The sequence below is a fragment of the Aristolochia californica genome, unplaced genomic scaffold, assembly GCF_029961685.1.
Source record: "Aristolochia californica isolate CCGP_79_NKW_82.1479 unplaced genomic scaffold, dmAriCali1.0.hap1 SCAF_2, whole genome shotgun sequence".
Taxonomy (NCBI): domain Eukaryota; kingdom Viridiplantae; phylum Streptophyta; class Magnoliopsida; order Piperales; family Aristolochiaceae; genus Aristolochia; species Aristolochia californica.
The window spans coordinates 823,001-841,408 of record NW_027181881.1 but is presented as its reverse complement, the minus strand read 5'-3'; the positions used below and the strand labels follow the sequence as shown (position 1 = coordinate 841,408).

At 36.9% G+C, this 18,408-nt stretch overlaps 1 protein-coding gene across 1 annotated transcript; it reads left to right on the top strand.

Moving 5' to 3' along the window:
• Positions 1-4,101: 4,101 nt before the first annotated feature.
• Positions 4,102-18,206, top strand: LOC137955651 (uncharacterized). The gene is made up of 19 exons (XM_068802686.1): positions 4,102-4,812; positions 5,258-5,786; positions 6,449-6,700; positions 8,056-8,147; positions 8,302-8,511; positions 8,599-8,790; positions 9,011-9,223; positions 10,000-10,172; positions 14,138-14,231; positions 14,349-14,405; positions 14,492-14,626; positions 14,771-14,842; positions 15,452-15,565; positions 15,658-15,819; positions 16,087-16,215; positions 16,591-16,692; positions 16,766-16,848; positions 16,961-17,110; positions 17,257-18,206. The coding sequence occupies exons 1-19, from the start codon at positions 4,315-4,317 to the stop codon at positions 17,858-17,860; spliced, it is 3,861 nt and encodes a 1,286-aa protein (XP_068658787.1). The 5' UTR covers positions 4,102-4,314; the 3' UTR covers positions 17,861-18,206.
• The last annotated feature ends 202 nt before the right edge of the window (positions 18,207-18,408 follow it).

Genomic DNA, 18,408 nt, shown 5'->3' with positions numbered 1-18,408 from the left:
AATATAAAGAACAGTTCATGAAAGCTACAAAATACGAACTCCGATCACCCTCGCAACTAGAGCGCATGGAAGCCCTTTGCCTTTCAGGGAGTATTAGCTAATACTACAACAGGCAAAGTAGATTTCTCCTCTAAAACTAAAAACCCATTCCATAATCTTTGGCCATATTGGGAAAACCAGAGGGCGGCGAGCAAGTAACATACTCATTATCACATTTCAAAAGAGAGAAGCTTGTGTCAATGTACAAACTAAACTGCTTCGTAACGCTACACAGAGAAACCCCCAAAGGCCATCTGCTCTCGGTATTAATATTTCCCACTTTCACCGAACCCGACTGCCAAAGAGAAGATTTAATAATCTATCAACATAAATTTACCTAAGCTTCGATTTCTTAGAAGGAGGTGCTCTTGAATCCCTCCGATCAGGCATGCGTGCCTTTCCCAAGGCCTTCATCTTCCTTCTCTTCCTCTCCTCTTCACTATCTGATTCATCGCCGTCTCCCGATCAGCATTCCTTGCCTCCCTTTCTAACTCCTCCCATGTCTTTCCTTCCTCTTCTGTGTCCGGGTCAGAGACATCCAACGACCATCATCTGAAGCCACTAGCGACTCACTCTCAGAAACCTCATCCTCCGATGCACTCTCAGGATCCGACCCGGTTCAGATTCAGCCTACTCTCATAATACTTGAGGTCTCTCGTATCCAGCCACTCTTTTGATCCCATCAATATCAGATGAAGGGACGGAAACTGGGATGGCATCGAGGCGAGCTCAGTCCCGAACCTACGTTTGTTCCGGTCGAGTTTGATTTAAGGGTTTTTTGCTAAAATACCAGTTTAAAAAAATTTATTTATGAAAATAACGACGACCTTAGCTTATTTGCAAAATTATCGAACTTTGACCAGTCTACTATACATACGTATCGCTTCGTCATCAATGCAATACTATAGATTAACACATCGTCTGCCACGTCAGTATAGTTAGACACGTATTTTACCACATCATTATATGATAAAAATAATTTTAAAAAAATCAAATACACTTTTTATTACCTTATATCTAAAATAATAAATTATTAAAAAAATAATAAACAATTAAAAAATTAACTCTTACTTATTTAACACCATTTAATATCAATTAAAATATTTATTAATTAAAAAAATCGTTACACTTTTTATTTCTTCATATTTTAAAAATAAAATAAAATAAGTAAATTAATTAGATTTAAAATATTTATAAATTAAAAAAATACAAAAAAATTATTTAGAGTTTAAAAATACAATTTATTTGTATACTTTTATCACCTTATTTACAAAATAATAATATTTACAAATTTTAAATATTTATAAATAGAAAAAACTAACCCTTACCCATTTATTATGGATTTAAAATATTTATAAATTTAAAAAATCTTACTCTTAAGTCTTACCCATATATTATCGATTTAAATATTTAAAATTTTTAAAAAATGTACAAAAAAGTTATTTTAGAGTTTCAAAATACAATTTATTTGTATACTTTTTATCACCTTATTTACAAAATAATAATATTTAGAAATTTAAAATATTTATAAATAGAAAAAAATTACTTTTAAGTCTTACCCATTTATTACCCATTTAAAATATTTATAAATAGAAAAAATTTACTCTTAAGTCTTACCCATATATTACCTATTTAAAATATTTATAAATTAAAAAAAAATATACAAAAAAGTTGTTTTAGTGTTTAAAAATATAATTTATTTGTATACTTTTTATCACCTTATTTACAAAATAAAAAATTATTAAAAAATATATTATTTAATTAAAAATCTTACCAAACTTTACAATAATTTTAATTTGGTAGAAATTTCATTAACATAAAATCAGAAATTAAACAGTAAATCACAAAAAAATCAATATCGTAATTAAATACCTAAATTCAAATCAACATTATAATTAAATACAATAATTAGATTCAATTAACAAAAACCCTAAAAAATCACCCTCCTACATCGGCTTCTGAAATTCAAATTCGGGTTTGGAGGGTGAGTAGGGCTTCGGTTTTAAGAGAAAGGGCGGCGAGAGGATGAACAAAGGGGAACGGAGAAGAAGAACGAGAGATGAAGTTGAGACAAAGAGAGAGCGGTTGAGAGGGGGGCGTCGAGGGCGAGGCCGAGTGGCGGCAGCAGGGGAACGGTTGTGGCCGAGCGGTGGCAGCAGGAGCGAGGGCGAGAGGAGAGGAGAGGAGAAATATCGAGGAAGAAACATTAGAACGAAAAAGATATAACGAAGGGCTTACGTTGAGCGAGCTGACGTGGCGAGAGATGACGATGCAATGAGGGAAATTAATGATGAGTTAGATGACACGTGTGTAAAAATAATGACGTGATAGCCCATGTGTTCAACTACCATAACGCACTGATGAGGTGTCGACACGTGTCGCCTTTGACTGTCCACATGTACAATGGACCGATCAAAATCTGGTAGTTTTGCAAATAAGTTGAAATCGTCGTTGTTTTCATAAATAAGTTTTTTTAAATTGGTATTTTGGTAAAATTCCCTTGATTTAAATATTTCAAACTCGAGCTCGAACTCCGTCCAACCTTGAGCTTCAAATTATTATCGAGCTCGAGCCCAATAATTTTAACCGAGTTCGACCCGAACTCGAGTTTCAACATTCATTTAAAACTTTTCAAAAAATACATGTTAAATAAATTATATATAAAATTGGGCATTAGGGTGACATTAAATTGAGCTAAGGCCAAACCTTCCTATGTTCGAGCCGAGCTTATTTAAATATTTCAAACTCAAACTCGAGCTAACCCTAGCTTTAAGCCTAAAATTGTAATCGAGCTCGAGCCTAATAATTGTAACCAAGTTCAAGCTCGAGCTCTAGCTGAGTTCGAGCTTAACCTACATTTAATACTCTACATAAAATATATGTCAAATAAATTATATATAAAATTATACATATATTTTATAAAAAAATGATAGAGGAGGTTTGGGATTGAATCTCAATAATAGATTAGAACGCACTAATATTAATATTTTTTACCCCAAATGTTGTCTAGCTCGTTTTGTAATTTTTGAATTTAGCCATAAATTTACTATGGCTTCCTTAGTGCCCATGGTTGAAAATTAGAAAAACTATAAATATTTTTCCTAAGATACATATTTAAAAAAAAAACGTTAAATAAAATCTTATTACTATTTGTGACTTACTAGAAAATTACAAGAAATATTTTAAATTTTTTTAGGAAAGTTAAATGGACCTCTTATTGACTCTTATAGGGAAATAAATAAAAATAAATAATTAATCTATATATTACTATACTTATATATAAATTTTTTTTCAAATAAAATATTAAACACAAAATTGCTATGAAAATTGTATCATACTAAAAATATTTTAGTATCAACTGTCAAATATTTATTCAAAAAAATTTTTATACGGTTTTCGCAACAAAATCTTACTTAGAAAATTATATTATTTTTTAATAAAAATTTATAATTAGAAAAATATTTTAAAAAAACATGAGGTAGTATAATTGTAAAAAGATTGTATAACTACCTCAAAATAGATTATTGACATTCGTAGAAATCTTTGTATGAAGTTAGTCTCCTAATTCAATAGAAATTCAAATCGAAAAGGCAAATACAGTATAGCAGGCTCTTTGCCGCTCTCTATTGCTTCCTCGTCAGTCTGTTCGGTCGAGCGATTTTAGGGCTTTTTTTGCCCTTCGTTTTTGCCTTTATCCCCTTCGCTTCCCTCTCTCATAAATTTTCCATTCACCGTTGCCCCTTGTCGCTGCCGTTAGCCCCACTGACAACCGCGCCGCCCCGGTCTTTCTCAGCTTATTTATTTCTGGATTGCCGCTTCGGGAGGACGAAGACACCGAAACCGCACTGCTGTCTCCTTCGCTAGAATCGTATCACCTTGTCGTCCAGGAAGGTTGCTGTTGTCTCGCTCTGTTCGGAAGTGAGAGGCGAGGGGAAGACGATGACTACCTGAATTAAAACGCCAAGTTAGGTGCTGTTGGTTTAATCCAACGCGTTCTGCCGAGATCATACTCAACCGAGTCAACCCATCCCAACTCGCCCGTTTCGCTGTTGTCGAGTCGTACCAGTTTTTTACCGATTTAACTCGGACCGAGTCAAATTGGACCCTGGTTTTCTGTTGCCCCGTGTTGTTTGGAAGCCGGCATCACTCGGGAAATTATTCCTTGCCCTACTCTTATTCGTTACTCTCATTCCTCTGGCGCGAACTTATGCCCGGCTTTCAGCGGCCACATCAAGCAGATAAAAGAACTCGCAGCTCGCTGGTCGTGTTCTGCCCATGGAAACGTCACAAACGGACGGGATTTCTCTCTCAATGGAAGAATCTGAAGATTTTTGCGATTTGGTGCTTGCTCGGTACAGGAATTCCAACCGGGACGATCATGAACATCTTTGTGCTGTCATAGGCGCCATGTCTCAAGAGCTGAAAGATCACAATCTCCCTTTGACTCCAATTTCTTACTTCGCAGCCACGATTTCTTCCTTGTCTCGTTTGTCTTCCGATTCTTCTGGGTCCGACCCTGTAATTGCTGCTTTAATGACAGTGTTGTCTTTGGCTGCACTAAGGATTTCTGTTTCAGTTTTGAGAGTGAAGGGAAGCTTAATCTCGGAGACGGTGGGAAGGATTCTCGGATTTAGCTCGGTTTCCCCTGGTGCCATTAACGCCGGACTGAAATGTATTTCGCATTTAATTATGGTTGGTGATAAGAAGAGTTGGTTGAACATTGCTCCCTTGTATGGAATTATTCTCCGTTTCCTCACAGATCATCGCCCAAAGGTATTTCTAAAGATAATTCATCTTTGATGCATATACGTGCCTATCTTGATGTCTGTTGTGAAAATGGAGACGGATATGTGATGAGAATGCTGTAACTTTGTGTGAAGCCAATTGGCTGTTCTGGTTAAATTGATATGCTTTTGTTAAAACTTGAATCTGCTATGATTTATTGAGCACTTGTATGTATGTATTATGCATTATTTTTTCCCAAAAGGAACTTGTATATATTTTATAGATATAAAAGTAGTTGAATCTATTTCGTTAAATTTTTTGCTTTTCTAATCAGGTTAGGTTTTCCTTTTCTGTCTTCGACATTTTCTACTATCCTGTATTTTGTTACTTCAATTGTTGATTGTAATATATGTGATTTCAAGCCGTTAGTCACTCTTTTGGTTCACGATTTTCTGAGAGTTTATTAATCGAAAATTTTTCCACATGCTTTCAGGTAAGGAAACAATCTCATTCATGTCTCTGTGATGTCCTGAAAAGCTTTCAAGGGTCACCTTTGATAGCACCAGCAAGCGAAGGCATCACAAGTCTTTTCGAAAGGTTTCTTCTACTTGCGGGTGGGTCTCACCCTTCTGGAACATCTTCAACAGAGGAATCTAAAGGAGCTTTGGAGGTCCTTTATATTTTGGCAGCTATGAAAGATTGTCTTCCCTTAATGTCAATGAAGTTCACTACAAACATTCTTAAATACTTCAAGACACTCTTGGAGCTACAACAGCCTATTGTCACCCGTCATGTTATGAATGTTTTTCAAGTGTTTTGCTCCAATGCATCATCTGAGGTCGCTCCTGAGGTATTATTGAATTTGTTGTGCTCTTTAGCCTCATCTCTTACTATGAAGGAGAGAACAGCAGAGGAGATGACTTTTACAGCACGCTTACTTCATGTTGGTATCTCAAAAGTTTATGCCATTAATAGACAAATATGTGCATCAAAGTTGCCAAATATTTTCAGGGCTCTTGGAGGTAACTCGATTCTTATTTCTCTTCAACAAGTAAACCTTTTGCTTCCTATCAGTGGGGCCTTCTTAGTTAAAGCTCCACTTCAATATGCTAATTTAGGAAAATATGTACTAGGTGAGTGGAGAATTTCGTCTTTCTAATTTTATAGCGCCACCCAGAGTGGAGATGATCAGGACAACATTGCAACAAACTTTGCCTTCCAATTGGTTCAATGTGAACCCATTGTGTCCATTCGGAACCCATGGGTGGTAAGGTGCATTAAATTGTTGAAAGTATGAATTACCTCACTACTCTCTTGTATTTGGTCTCACATTCCGAGATCTGTAAATTCAGCTGTGGATGTGCTAGCCAAATAGGGAGCGTTCCTGCAATCTCTTGTTGTGAGGGACCTGTTCCCTCTTACTTTGTAATTATTTTCTCTTGTTAATATAAATACATATTTTTCCAAAAAAAAAATTATTGAAAGTATGTGACCCAATCCCACCTGTGTTGGGTGTCTTCTGGTAGCAATCATTGTTCATTACTACATATGCCACATATATGATTGGATAATAGTGGAGCTTATAACGAAGAAAACATTTTTGTAACCCTAGTCTGCAAGAATAATATGTGTTGGTCCTACATGAACATGAAAAACTGACTTTTTTCCATCTATATTGTTGCAGAAATTTTGACATCTGAGCATGAAGAGTCCATATTTGCAGCAACAGAAGCATTGAATGGTCTGATAGACACTTGTATTGATGAAAACATGATCAACCAAGGTCTGGATCTGTTAAAAATCAATCCACCTGAGAGGTCTGGGCCAACTGCTATTGAAAAAATATGTGTCACTATTGAAAGCTTGCTGGGTTATCAGTATAATGCAGTTTGGGACATGTCATTTAAGGTGGTTTCTGCTATGTTTGAGAAATTAGGTAAAACCTTTGTGTCTTTGTCTCATGTCTTCTTATCTCAAGCGACTTTCTTGTTTGTACATGATATTTATCTTTCTAGTGGTTTTGATATAAGGAATACTGTTTTTACATGTAAGTATATTCTTTGCAAAAAACATGGATTTTAAAACTGGCATTTGATGATGACTATTTTTGTGTGGAGTCATAATGTTTGTGAACATCTCTTGGCATTTCTACGAGCAATCTAAATACTAAAAATGTGAAATTTTTTCATGTTTTTTTCCCCCAGTCATGCTCTTGATGTGCAACCTGTTGATAGGACTACCTCATAAGAGAATTTATGATGCTTTGTAGTGTTAATCAATCAAGTGGTAGTGTAACCACACTGAGATCTAATGATCTCAGAATTGACAAGCACAATATTTGACAACTTGAATGCTATTCTACATAGTTTAATAGATTTAATATTCACCATAATGGACTAAAGTGTTTTTTTTTAATGGCAATCTGTTGAGGTTGAAAATGAAAATTTGTCAAAAACCATAAAGACAGAGGTAAAGAAATAACAACGTCAAAGTAGCCATTTGGTTGCTCCATTACATGATATCAGGGATCTTGACAAGAGGATTTGTAAAGATTCTGCTTCTTGTATATAAAGAGTCGAGGTGGAATTAAAGAACAATGAAGAAATATTAAGAAGAAAATATGGAGAAGATAGACCATGAACTTTTATGTTTCTTTTTTTTTATCTTTTTAAAATTCTTCCTATCTGAGGAAGTGGTTTGTTCTTTTACGCTTGTACTCGGTAAGAGTTTGTTATAAGAGACTAAAAAATGATAGTGAGTTTCTTTATCTTTTTTATATTTTCTCAGAATTTTCTTTTTTGAATGAAATGGTTTTACAAAACACAATGTCAAAAAGTAGCAAAATATCTGTTTTTTGCCATAATTTGTAGCATTTGCATATAAATAGCCAAAGAGTATTTGCAGCTTGTAGGATGAGTCACTGGTCCTGCCATTCCTTAGTATTCCGAATCGTGGCTTGTTGTTTGAAACAGTTTCAAGCTACTTCTGAAATAGTTTAGGAGTTGAATATGAATTCTTTTCCATCATTTTGAACAAGGGCATGTTTGGTTGGAGTTTTCCTACACGTTCGTTGATTTTGGATTTGTTGTCCTTTAAATTTATCTTATTTATGGGTAAACTGATTTTGTTTGGCATATGAAGTTTGTTCTTCTTAGCTGTATAATTTCTATTTTCTTCCTTTATGAGTGATAGTCTGAACCGCTAGCCTGTTCTAGAATAATGAGCATTGTCATTGTTCAGAAACAAAGGAAGATTTTTGGATGTATGATGATTTTTTTTCTTAATCTACAGGAGAATCCTCTATGCATCTAATGAGGGGGAGTATTCAGAGCCTTGCAGATATGCAGAAACTTTCAGATGAGAACCTCATTTATAGGAAACAAGTATGTCATTTAGTGATAGAAACATTATACTTTGATAATAGGCTTTTATGAAATTCTTTCACAAGTCCTTTCAATTTTTTTTCTTTCAAAGTAATAGATATTCTTGGTTCTGATGTTAATTTACTTTTCTGGATACGCTTTTGATAATCTTCAGCTGCTTGAATGCGTTGGGTCTGCAGTAGGTGCCATGGGACCTAAAAATTTTTTAAGCCTTCTGCCACTCAACTTGGATGTAGATGACTTATCTGATGCTAATGTCTGGTTGCTACCTGTTCTGAAGCAATACATTGTTGGAGCACATTTAAGCTTCTTTGCACAGACTATTCTGGGCTTGATTGAAATTTTGGAACAAAAGTCTAAAGAGGTAAAATCTTTTCTAGAAGAACCTATTTGATTCTAATGCTGATTTCCGGTCATCATATTCTTCTATGCATGCCCTGATTCTTAACAGCTTGAGAGAGAGGGACGGATAGTGTCGTCAAGGACTGTGGATGGATTTGTATACTCTTTATGGTCCTTGTTTCCTGCGTTTTGCAACTACCCTGTTGACACTGCCAGAAGCTTTGGTGGTCTTACAAAGGCATTGTGCTCTGCTCTTCGTGATGGGCCTGATTTGCATGGACTAATTTGTTCTGGTCTACAGGTTGGTTGAGTGATTCAAATTCTCTCTTTTTTTTCTCTTCAATATGTACTGGGGCAGGAAAAAGAACTATGCTGTGTTATAAAACAAAATTGTTTCATGTCCCAACAACCTGTATAGTATGCTAATTATTTAGTTCCCTGTATTGGTTCCTTTCTCTTTTCCCATCTTATCCTTTTTCAATGACATGTTGAACTCACTTTTGTCTGATGGTGGTTTTTAGATTTTGATTCAACAGAACAAGAGAGTGATTGAAGAAAATGTTGAACCAACTGATGATGAAGCAAGCATCCATGAACAGAAAGCTAGGAATCTTTACACAAAGCAGGTTGCTGCTGAGAATTTAAATGCATTGAGAATGTTAGCTCCTGAAATTTTCTCTGTTCTGTCCGGGATTTTCTTAAAATCTTCAACGGACAGTGGCGGATGTTTGCAGGTACAATTTCTGCTTTTGAGTTGCTTGTCACGATTTCTTACTTGTTTCTCTATTCCATCATAGATGGTTTCTTTGAAAAAGTTATTATTTAAATTCTTACTTTGGCTATCTTGTCTTTGCCAAGTCAACCAGGCAACAGCTTGGGCTGCTTGTTGGGTAGAAGCATCTTAGATAACAGCTTGTTTATTTTGTTTTTCTCTTTATGTTTTCTCCCGGGACTGTGTGGATGCTTGTCTGCTTCTTCGAATGGAGTTAAAACTGTGACATACGTTTCATATACTTGGTATGAGATTCTCCGATTAATTTGTTTTTGTGTACTAACCAAGGAAAAAATGCCACAGATAAGGTTTGTGAAAGGTGTTATATAGGTATGCATCTCAACAACTGTAAGAGGCCAACTAGCATTGTATAGTTATTGGAAAGACTCAAGGAAGTAAATCATTAGAAGATATTGACAGGAAAGAAAAAGTAGAGAAAATAGCAGCAGTGGGTGAGCCCTGTAAAATGCTACAATACCTTGACGTACCCGGGTTCTCTTGAATAGCACTTCTTGGGTGCTATCGTTAGAAAGCATCAGTTAGATTTCTTGAATTACCTGTTAACCTTTAATAACTCTCACTTTTTCTCAAAAAAAAAAAAAAAGTAAAAAAAAAATGGCGAATTACCTAATCTGCTTCAATGATTTTTGGGCCATTATTGGTTATTTTGATATCCATGTTGTGTGAATGCTGAGATGGTTTGGATGGATTACCTTTTCCTTTTTTCATGATTTCCAGGCTACAATCTGTGAATTTGCTTCAGTAGCAGAAAAAAAGTTTGTGAAGAGATTCTTCAGAAATACCATGCAGGAGCTTTTGAAGGTCACTAAGGCTGTTAGGGAGCAACCTAAACTATCGAACTCAATGCAGATTGATGATTCAGTTAGTGATGGTTCACCATCAATAATGAGGTAGGTATTGGATCATATTGCGTCAGAAGATTATTAGCTGCCGATTGTCCTTATTTTTTGTGAATACCAGTTGGATTTTATTAGAAAAATGAAGAGACTCAATGAAAGAAAGTTGGTGGCACAAGACCATCCCTTCTCACTAAAGATGATAAAAGTATGGTTCCTGGAAACTAGGTTTTGCCGGAGGACTCCTTTAGAGAGGAAGTCCACCATGAAAAGTCAATCTGTAATATAAGTGCCTAAAAAGGAAATGCCTTTACAGATATTTCGAATCTGATAAGATGTAGATGAAACACTTCATTTGATCGAACTTGTAAAATGGAACGAATTGCCATTTACAACGATCTGGTGGAAAAGTAACCTTTAAACTGCTTGAATCCTTGAAGAGCTTGCTTGTTGTGTTCATAGAAACTACAAGTCCTAGTGGTAAAGCATAGATAAAGCTTCTACTTGCTCTATAACCACTTTGGACCTTTGATTACATGAAAGTTGCCATAAAAAATTCTATTTGCTGGTGGTTGAAGGGGCCTTGCATTTGTCTCTGATAATGGCATGAACTTTGAAATCCATTATGATGTCTGCTTCACTTGGAGTTATATGGAAAATTTTCTCTTGATTTAATTTCATCTTTAAGCTGTCTCTAGTTGCTAATGCCTCTTAGTTAGCCATTTATGTGGGAAGACTAGGGACGTTTTAAATATCTAACACATGCATATACCACGCCTCAACAGTACATGCGTAGGCTGGCCAGGGACCTTGGCTAGTCCTTTTCTAATTAAAAAGAAAAAAAAACGGTGGCCAGAGTATCGGAAAGAGTCTCTCTTTTTAAAAAATGGTAGCCTTGTCTAGTCCTTGTCTAGTCTCTCTCTCTCTCTCTCTCTCTCTCTCTCTTCCTATAATGAAGTGCTGCCAAGGTGTCAAAAATACTAACATGCTGCCATGTAATACCAGATTTTTACATAAATCTTCAATTTCATCTAATATACAATAAGAAACTTGCCTGACCATGACTAAGGGGCTAGAAAAACATCACACAGAGTCTAATGCCCTCCAACGGGCTCTCAACTCAACCACACTAGTGTCCCAAAAGCCTAATGGAGCAGAGGAAACAAGGCGGATATCACTTGAAGAGCCTAACGGGCTCTCATGAACTCTTGCATTGCTGGACTTCCTATTCACTTCCTATCTTTCCTCCCTTGCCCAACCTCCATCTGCAATCAAATTGATAGTATCAAGAAGTGCTTCCTTTGGTGGGGGGCATATGATAGTTTTAAGTACCATCTTATGAGCTGGAAGGACATTTGTTAGCAAAGGGCCTTAGTGGTTTGGGGATCAGACTCACCAAAGACATGTATACTGCTCTTCTTCTTTGGTGGCTATGAAAAATCAATACATCTCCGACAACCATTTGGTGACCAATAATTGCTTCTAGGCTCTGTCAAGATCTAACTTGGTGGTTTTCTAGTTGCTTGCATCACAAGCTCTCACCTTTGTGGTGATCCTTCTTCCTTCTGCTCCCAACTTTTGCTACAGCTATTAGACTCTATGTTGGCAATGGGAATCGAACAGAATTTTGGAATGATTCATGGAATGGTTTGGGACCACTCATTGCCTATTACCTTGCCTTACATGGTCTCAGTCGTTGCCCCTCTATTTCTACGACTGACTCTTGGGATCCGGATGGTTGCTAGAACCTCCACTTTTGACATAGCCTAAATGATTTGGAGGCCCAAGATGTTTGCAGTCTCCTAGATGTTCCTAATCCAATAGAAATCAAAAGCAATCTCAAGGACAAGCGGATCTGGAGACCTACTAATGGTGGCTCATTCTCAACTGCCATGGCCTATCATCAAATTTTGGACAGACCATTGATCATGTGACTCATCATGCTGCCATCACTTGGCGCCTCTCTGCCCCCACACAAGGTCAAATTTTTTATTTGAAGTACTCTTCACAATAAAATTTTGACGATGGACAATCTACAAAGAAGAGGTAACTTGGGCCCCTCCATTCAATGCCCTCTTTGCTGATGATGGGATTATCTCCCACCTCTTGCTCCACTGCCCCTATGCTTGGAGATTTTTACACTCGGCTGATTGACATGAGGATTCAAGTCTGCCTTCCTAGCGATCTCTTCGCCCTATGCAAGTTGTTGCTCAAATCCCCCTTTGCCGGTTGGGCAAGCTCCTCCTCTCGGCTTGCCTTGCTCATGTCCCTTGGGGTCTTTGGAGAGAAAGAAACAATGGCAGTTTCAACTGCAAATACTCCAATGCTAAAGACGTTTCTAGTGGCATCATTGGACAAGTTACTACTTGGATTCGCACAGGGAAAAAATTCCAACACCTTGGTGGGGTCCCACTCTGCAATCATGTTTCCTCTACTCCTTGCCTGCCCCCCTTGACTAAACAATTTCAGCACCAAGGAGTTCAGTTAGAAAATATTTCTGGATGTTAATTGCCACCATCATATGAAACCTATGGACTTTTGAAGGAAAACAAAATCCATGGGGTGTATCATTGAAGTAATAATCCATCGTGTTATTCTGGTCAGGCAAGTTGTAAGGGACTTTCGATCTTCCTTGTTTGGTTAATGAGAAATTGGAAGGACTTCATCAGCTCAGCTGATTACACTATTCCTAATCTTGTTTTGTGATCTCCTCCTCTGGAGGGTTAATTTTGATTGCAGTTCAATGAGCAATCCTGGCCTGGCTGGTGAGGTAGGAGTCATAAAAGACCCATCAGGTGAAGTTTTTTGTATACTCTGTGTCCTTTGGTCAGTTTGAAGCTGGTGGCAAAGTTAATAACCCTTCTTCAAGGTCTTTGGACAGATTTCAGGCTCTTCTTGTTGTGAAAGGGTACTCTATTGTGGTTCTTTGCTCGGCCAAGGGGGGAAACAACCCCCTAGGCATTTCCTTTTTCGGGCTCTTTACTTCTAATGAAGGGGTTTAATATTTTCATTTGAAGAATAAAAGGATTTAATATAGTTTACTTGATTTCTAATTATTCTCATCATTATTTTTTAATGGCAAATGGAAGTAGTAGGAGTCCATAGGGGTGTCTCCCCTTGTATAAAAGTAATGTTATGTAAAATTATACCCAAGACTTGGATTTTGACTGGGCGGACGTCTAGGAAAACCGAGACACCGACTACTATATATAGATAGCTAAAATATTGAGAATAGAAGTGTATTAGGTATACAGTATAATGCCACATTGAACTACGAAATATATGTACCTATTTAAATGGTGGAGAACACACTTTCTTATGCCACAGGAGTCACAAATTGTGAAAAGGATCTGGCTTTGTTGTTCACTGCTGTATTTTTTTTTTCTTAAAAATGGTTAAACTTCATTAATATAGGCAGAATACAAAAGAGGCAAGGCCTTGGGGGGGGGGGGATAGAGTCCTCATTTGGCAACAAATTTCCTGGATACACCAGACTTTGCTGGACCATGAGCTAGATGATTAGCTGATATACAAGACATGATTCCAAGTAACTTGAAAACCTTGTAATAGATGAACAACTTCATCATAACAATGCCTATGGCACCGAGCAGGGATTGAAGATCCTGAAAGCTTGTTATTTAAAAATAGAACGATCCTGAAAGCCAAGATATAACAGTGGAAGAATGTTCCACAATTAATAATGGAGCTGTAAATTGCTGATCATATAACCTGATACCTTGCAGAAGATGTTGTGGAACGAGATGTTTTGCTCATTGCATTATTTTCTATTCTAGGTAAAATCAATTTGATAATAACAGAAATTCAATTGATGCAATGTGTTGTAGTGGTACTATTAGCTGCACTAATCCAGTTAAAATTTCAGCACTATCTATGACATTGAAGTTTATAGATTAGCACCCCATTGTGATGGGCTGCACTGCGACAGTGCTTGAAACAAAACTTTTTCTGTCCATTTTGGAGCAAGGAGGCCAAACTTTTTTTGTTTTTTGTGATTTCAGGATCAAACTATTGGACTTGGCAATATCACTCCTGCCAGGGCTCGGAGCTCAGGAAGTTGACTTAATATTTGTTGCAATAGAGCCAGTATTACAGGTTTGCTGATGACTCTATGGTGTTTCACTGGTTATTTGTTTTCGGAGATTTATTTCTCATTAGCCTGTTTGATGGTTTGGTCCTGGTTACTTAATCCTATGATATTCTGAACTGCAGGATGAAGAAGGTTTTGTCCAGAAAAAGGCTTATAAAATTCTCTCTATCATCCTTAAGGTATATCATGATTTGTCATAAAGGTAGCTTGTTCCTCTTTCAAGAAATGTTTTTTGTGACTAACCTTTGGCTAAACGCATGGTCAGGAACGCATGGAATTTGTAAGAAGTAAACAGGATAAATTACTTAAGCTGATGATTGAAGTGATGCCCTTTTGCCACTTTTCAGCCAAGCGTCACAGGCTGGACAGCTTGTTCTTCTTAATTGCTTATGTTGTGAGGGTTAGTAATGTTGCTGTAAACTACCTTTGTCCTGTTTTGAGTCTTCTCCATGCGCATAGCAATAAAATAATGGTTATATTGGAAAACGGGCTTTTGCCATTTGGTTTGATCATTCAAAGCGAAATTTCTGGTCTGTGGTTGCAGGATCCATCAGAACAAAGGAAACATGACATTATCAGTTCATTTCTTACAGAAATAATACTCGCTTTGAAGGAGGTATTTAGCATCCACTCCTAGACTTTTTGGTAGATGTATTTGAGCTCCAGTTGCTAGCTAAAATTAATTGTTCAATTTTTTCTGTATCATGTATATTAGTGATACCCTTTGGTTAGTTTATGCTTCAGAATCATGTTGTAGTTGGGTTTGCACCTTTAACCTTTACTTGTCACCATGCTTTCATTTGCCTGAGTTTCTCATATCTGTTATCAGTGCAACATTGCAACAGAAAATTTCAGGGAGCATTTGGTATCCCACATACTTTCTGTTGGAAGACAAGAGAGAATAGTGGCACCATTGTAATTTACTTTATGATTCAATCCTTATTCCAGCTCTTGTAAGAAGGGGTATTTATGTAGTTATGCACCTTGAAGTTATAATGTAAAGCGAGGAGAGGGGAATTAGGTTTTCACTTCAAAACTCTAATCTCTTTTCACCCTCTCCTCTCAACTGTCCACCTTTCTTCTCACCTTTCTTCGTCCACAACTCTCTCTTTTTCTCACCTTTCTCTTACTCAAAAAGTTTTCAAAAGCTATATAAATGGATCCTAAGATTCAACACTTTCAGCTTCCAAAGATTGTGCTAATTCAACTCTCTTGATGACTTCAGGCCAACAAGAAAACAAGAAATAGGGCTTATGACTTGCTGGTGAAAATTGGTCATGCATGTGGAGATGAAGATCAGGGTGGAAAGAAGGAAAACTTGCAACATTTCTTTAACATGGTAATGGGTATAGTAGATTCACTTTTACAAACTGCACAATTGCCACCTTTTAGTTTCAGACGGCTGATAAATTTTATGTGTTCATGTTGTAGGTAGCTGGAGGCCTAGCTGGTGAAACCCCACACATGATTAGTGCAGCAGTAAAAGGCCTAGCTCGCTTGGCATATGAGTTTTCTGATCTCATTAGTGCTGCATACAATTTACTTCCATCTGCATACCTGCTATTGCAGAGAAAGAATAGAGAAATAATTAAGGTCTCTCTCTCTCTCTCTCTCTCTTGCACTGGGTCTCTAGATCCTGGTAAACTGGCAGTTTTGCAAGTTTATGGAGTCTTATTGCAGTGATTAAGTCGGATTCCTCCCCTTTTCCTGTGTTCGCGTGCTTTCAGTATTTTTCACTATCAAATATCAAGAACAGCTGTTTACTTTCCTTTCATCTTTTCCTTGTCTTTTCTTTTTATTTTTAAAATGTAAATGTAAATGTTAAATGGCCGGAGTTTTATCTTATGTTTAAATATGCAGGCTAATTTAGGTCTACTGAAGGTAGTTGTGGCCAAATCACAAGCTGAGGGATTGCAGGCACACTTGAAAAGCATGGTTGAAGGATTGCTGAAATGGCAGGACAACAGCAAAAATCACTTTAAAGCCAAGGTCTATTTTGTATTATGTTTTAAAATAGTTTTATCTTGTTTTTTAATATTTTTTTGATCTTCCACTAGCTCACAAATGAAAAAGATCAGAGTCGTCACTAATTTGTTTCAGGTTCCCATTTAGTTTCCTAATATTCTTTGGAAGTTGAAATAGTGAATGTGGAATCCTGATCTTTTTCATTGGTTAAATGAGATTTTTTATTCCATGATAGCAAAATACATTTGACAAAAAACTAAGATAGGGACATGATTATTGTTCAATTTCTTTGCTCTGTTTTAAAAAAAAAAACTAAATGGCTTTGTCAACCTTTGTGATAGTTCATGTTTAATTGTCCTTCACTTTTAAACAACTGCATCCAATGTCTTTTCAAATCAGGTCAAGCTGCTTCTTGAAATGCTTGTAAAGAAATGTGGTCTTGATGCTGTTAAAGCTGTAATGCCGGATGAACATATGAAACTTCTCACCAACATAAGAAAGGTTTGCCTGCTTACCTTGCTTGGTGCTTTTTTCTTTATTGTAACCTTAACTAATTGATTCTTGTTATCATCAGACCAAAGAGCGGAATGAACGAAAAATGTCAACTAGGTCTGAGGCCGAAACCAAATCCCGTCAGTCCATAGCAACTACTTCAAGGTGCAGTTCCTTCTTTACTATTAATCAGATTTGGTAGAAAATGTTTTTACTCTACAGTCTGGTCAATTACTAAATGTCTTACCAATCTTTTGTTTCCAACATGAAAATCTAGATTAAGCAGATGGAATCACACAAATATATTTTCTGATGTCGGGGATGAAGAAGCAGACAGTAGTGATGCTGAGCTCATGGAATCAAGTTCATTTTTTGATACAAGGAGCAGGCCTGTATCCAGGATCACCTCAAAAGGTTCTCCATTGAGGTCAGTAGCTTTTTCTTACTAACGAATACATTGACCATGAAATGGCTGAATGCACATCTTTATATGAAGGAAAGGAAGTTGTCATTTACATGTTATTTTCTTCTCTCTCCCTTATCAAAGAGTCTTGACTGTGACTGTTGTTGTAGGTCAATGAGAACCTGTCCAGCAGGTAAGAGTTTGGCAGAAGACCTTTCTGATCAATTGGAAAATGACCCACTTGACCTCCTAGACCGACAAAAGACAAGAGCAGCCCTTGGGTCATCAGAGCAGCTCAAGCGAAAACTAGATGTGGATAATGATCTGGAGATGGATTCTGATGGGCGTTTAGTAATTCGTGAGGATGTTAGACCTAAGCAGCGAGAGAGCACCAATTCAGGTCATGATACAGAAACTAGAAGTCAGACCAGTAATTATAGTTATTTGACTAGAAAGTCCTTGTCGGAAGGAAGGAAGAGGCAGAAAACATCAGATGCTGGTTGGGCCTACACAGGTAATGAATATAAAACTAAAAAAGCACGTGGGGATGTCAAGAAGAAAGGCAAGCTTGAGCCTTATGCTTACTGGCCACTTGATCTCAAGATGTTAAGTCGAAGAGAGGAACACAAGGTGACCGCGAGAAGAGGTATGGCAAGTGTGGTCAAATTAGCAAAGAAGTTTGAAGGAAAGAGTGCTTCAGGTGCCCTTTCTGTCAAAGGGTCGAAGTTAAAGAAATCACAGCGCAAAAAAAGCAACAAGGGCAAATCAAGTTGATCCAATGTTGTCTAGAGATTTTGTTTGTTTGCTGTAGCTTGAAGAAGCAATGCGTGAACAGAGAAAGGTGGTCGCTCCTTATATGGCCATTTATTTTATCATCAAAAGAGGCACCTAAGGTGAAAGGAATGAGGGATAGAGACAACTCTGGAATGCCGAGGTTTATTTATTTATTTATTGATTGTTCTTTCCAATTTTGAAGCGCCGACTCGGCCACTTTTGAGGTAAAATACTGGTTTTGTGTTGTCAGTTCAAAGAAAGATGTCTTGAGGGATCGAGACAACTCTGGAATCAATTCCATCCAAAAAAACCCTCAAAATAAGATTATTCTCACTTTCAAGCTTCATTTTGCATATTAGAAACTATAAATTGATTGATGGTCACTGGGGTCTATCTTCCAATGTAATAAATGGTTTGTCATTCTGATTTTTTCGACAAGGAAGATATATTGGAATCCCGTTGAAGATTTTAAGAAAATCCCGGACAGAACAGAGAAAATTTCAGGAGCTAACATTCTCAATGCATTCAAATTCTCTGCAACAACCTGC

What these genes read in the sequence shown, in the direction of transcription:
- LOC137955651 (XM_068802686.1), top strand. Translation starts at nt 4,315, where the DNA reads ATGGAAACGTCACAAACGGACGGGATTTCTCTCTCAATGGAAGAATCT. An exon ending in TGGAACAAAAGTCTAAAGAG is followed by an intron (nt 8,512 to 8,598) that starts GTAAAATCTTTT and finishes GATTCTTAACAG; the next exon opens with CTTGAGAGAGAGGGACGGAT. An exon ending in TCAAAAGGTTCTCCATTGAG is followed by an intron (nt 17,111 to 17,256) that starts GTCAGTAGCTTT and finishes CTGTTGTTGTAG; the next exon opens with GTCAATGAGAACCTGTCCAG.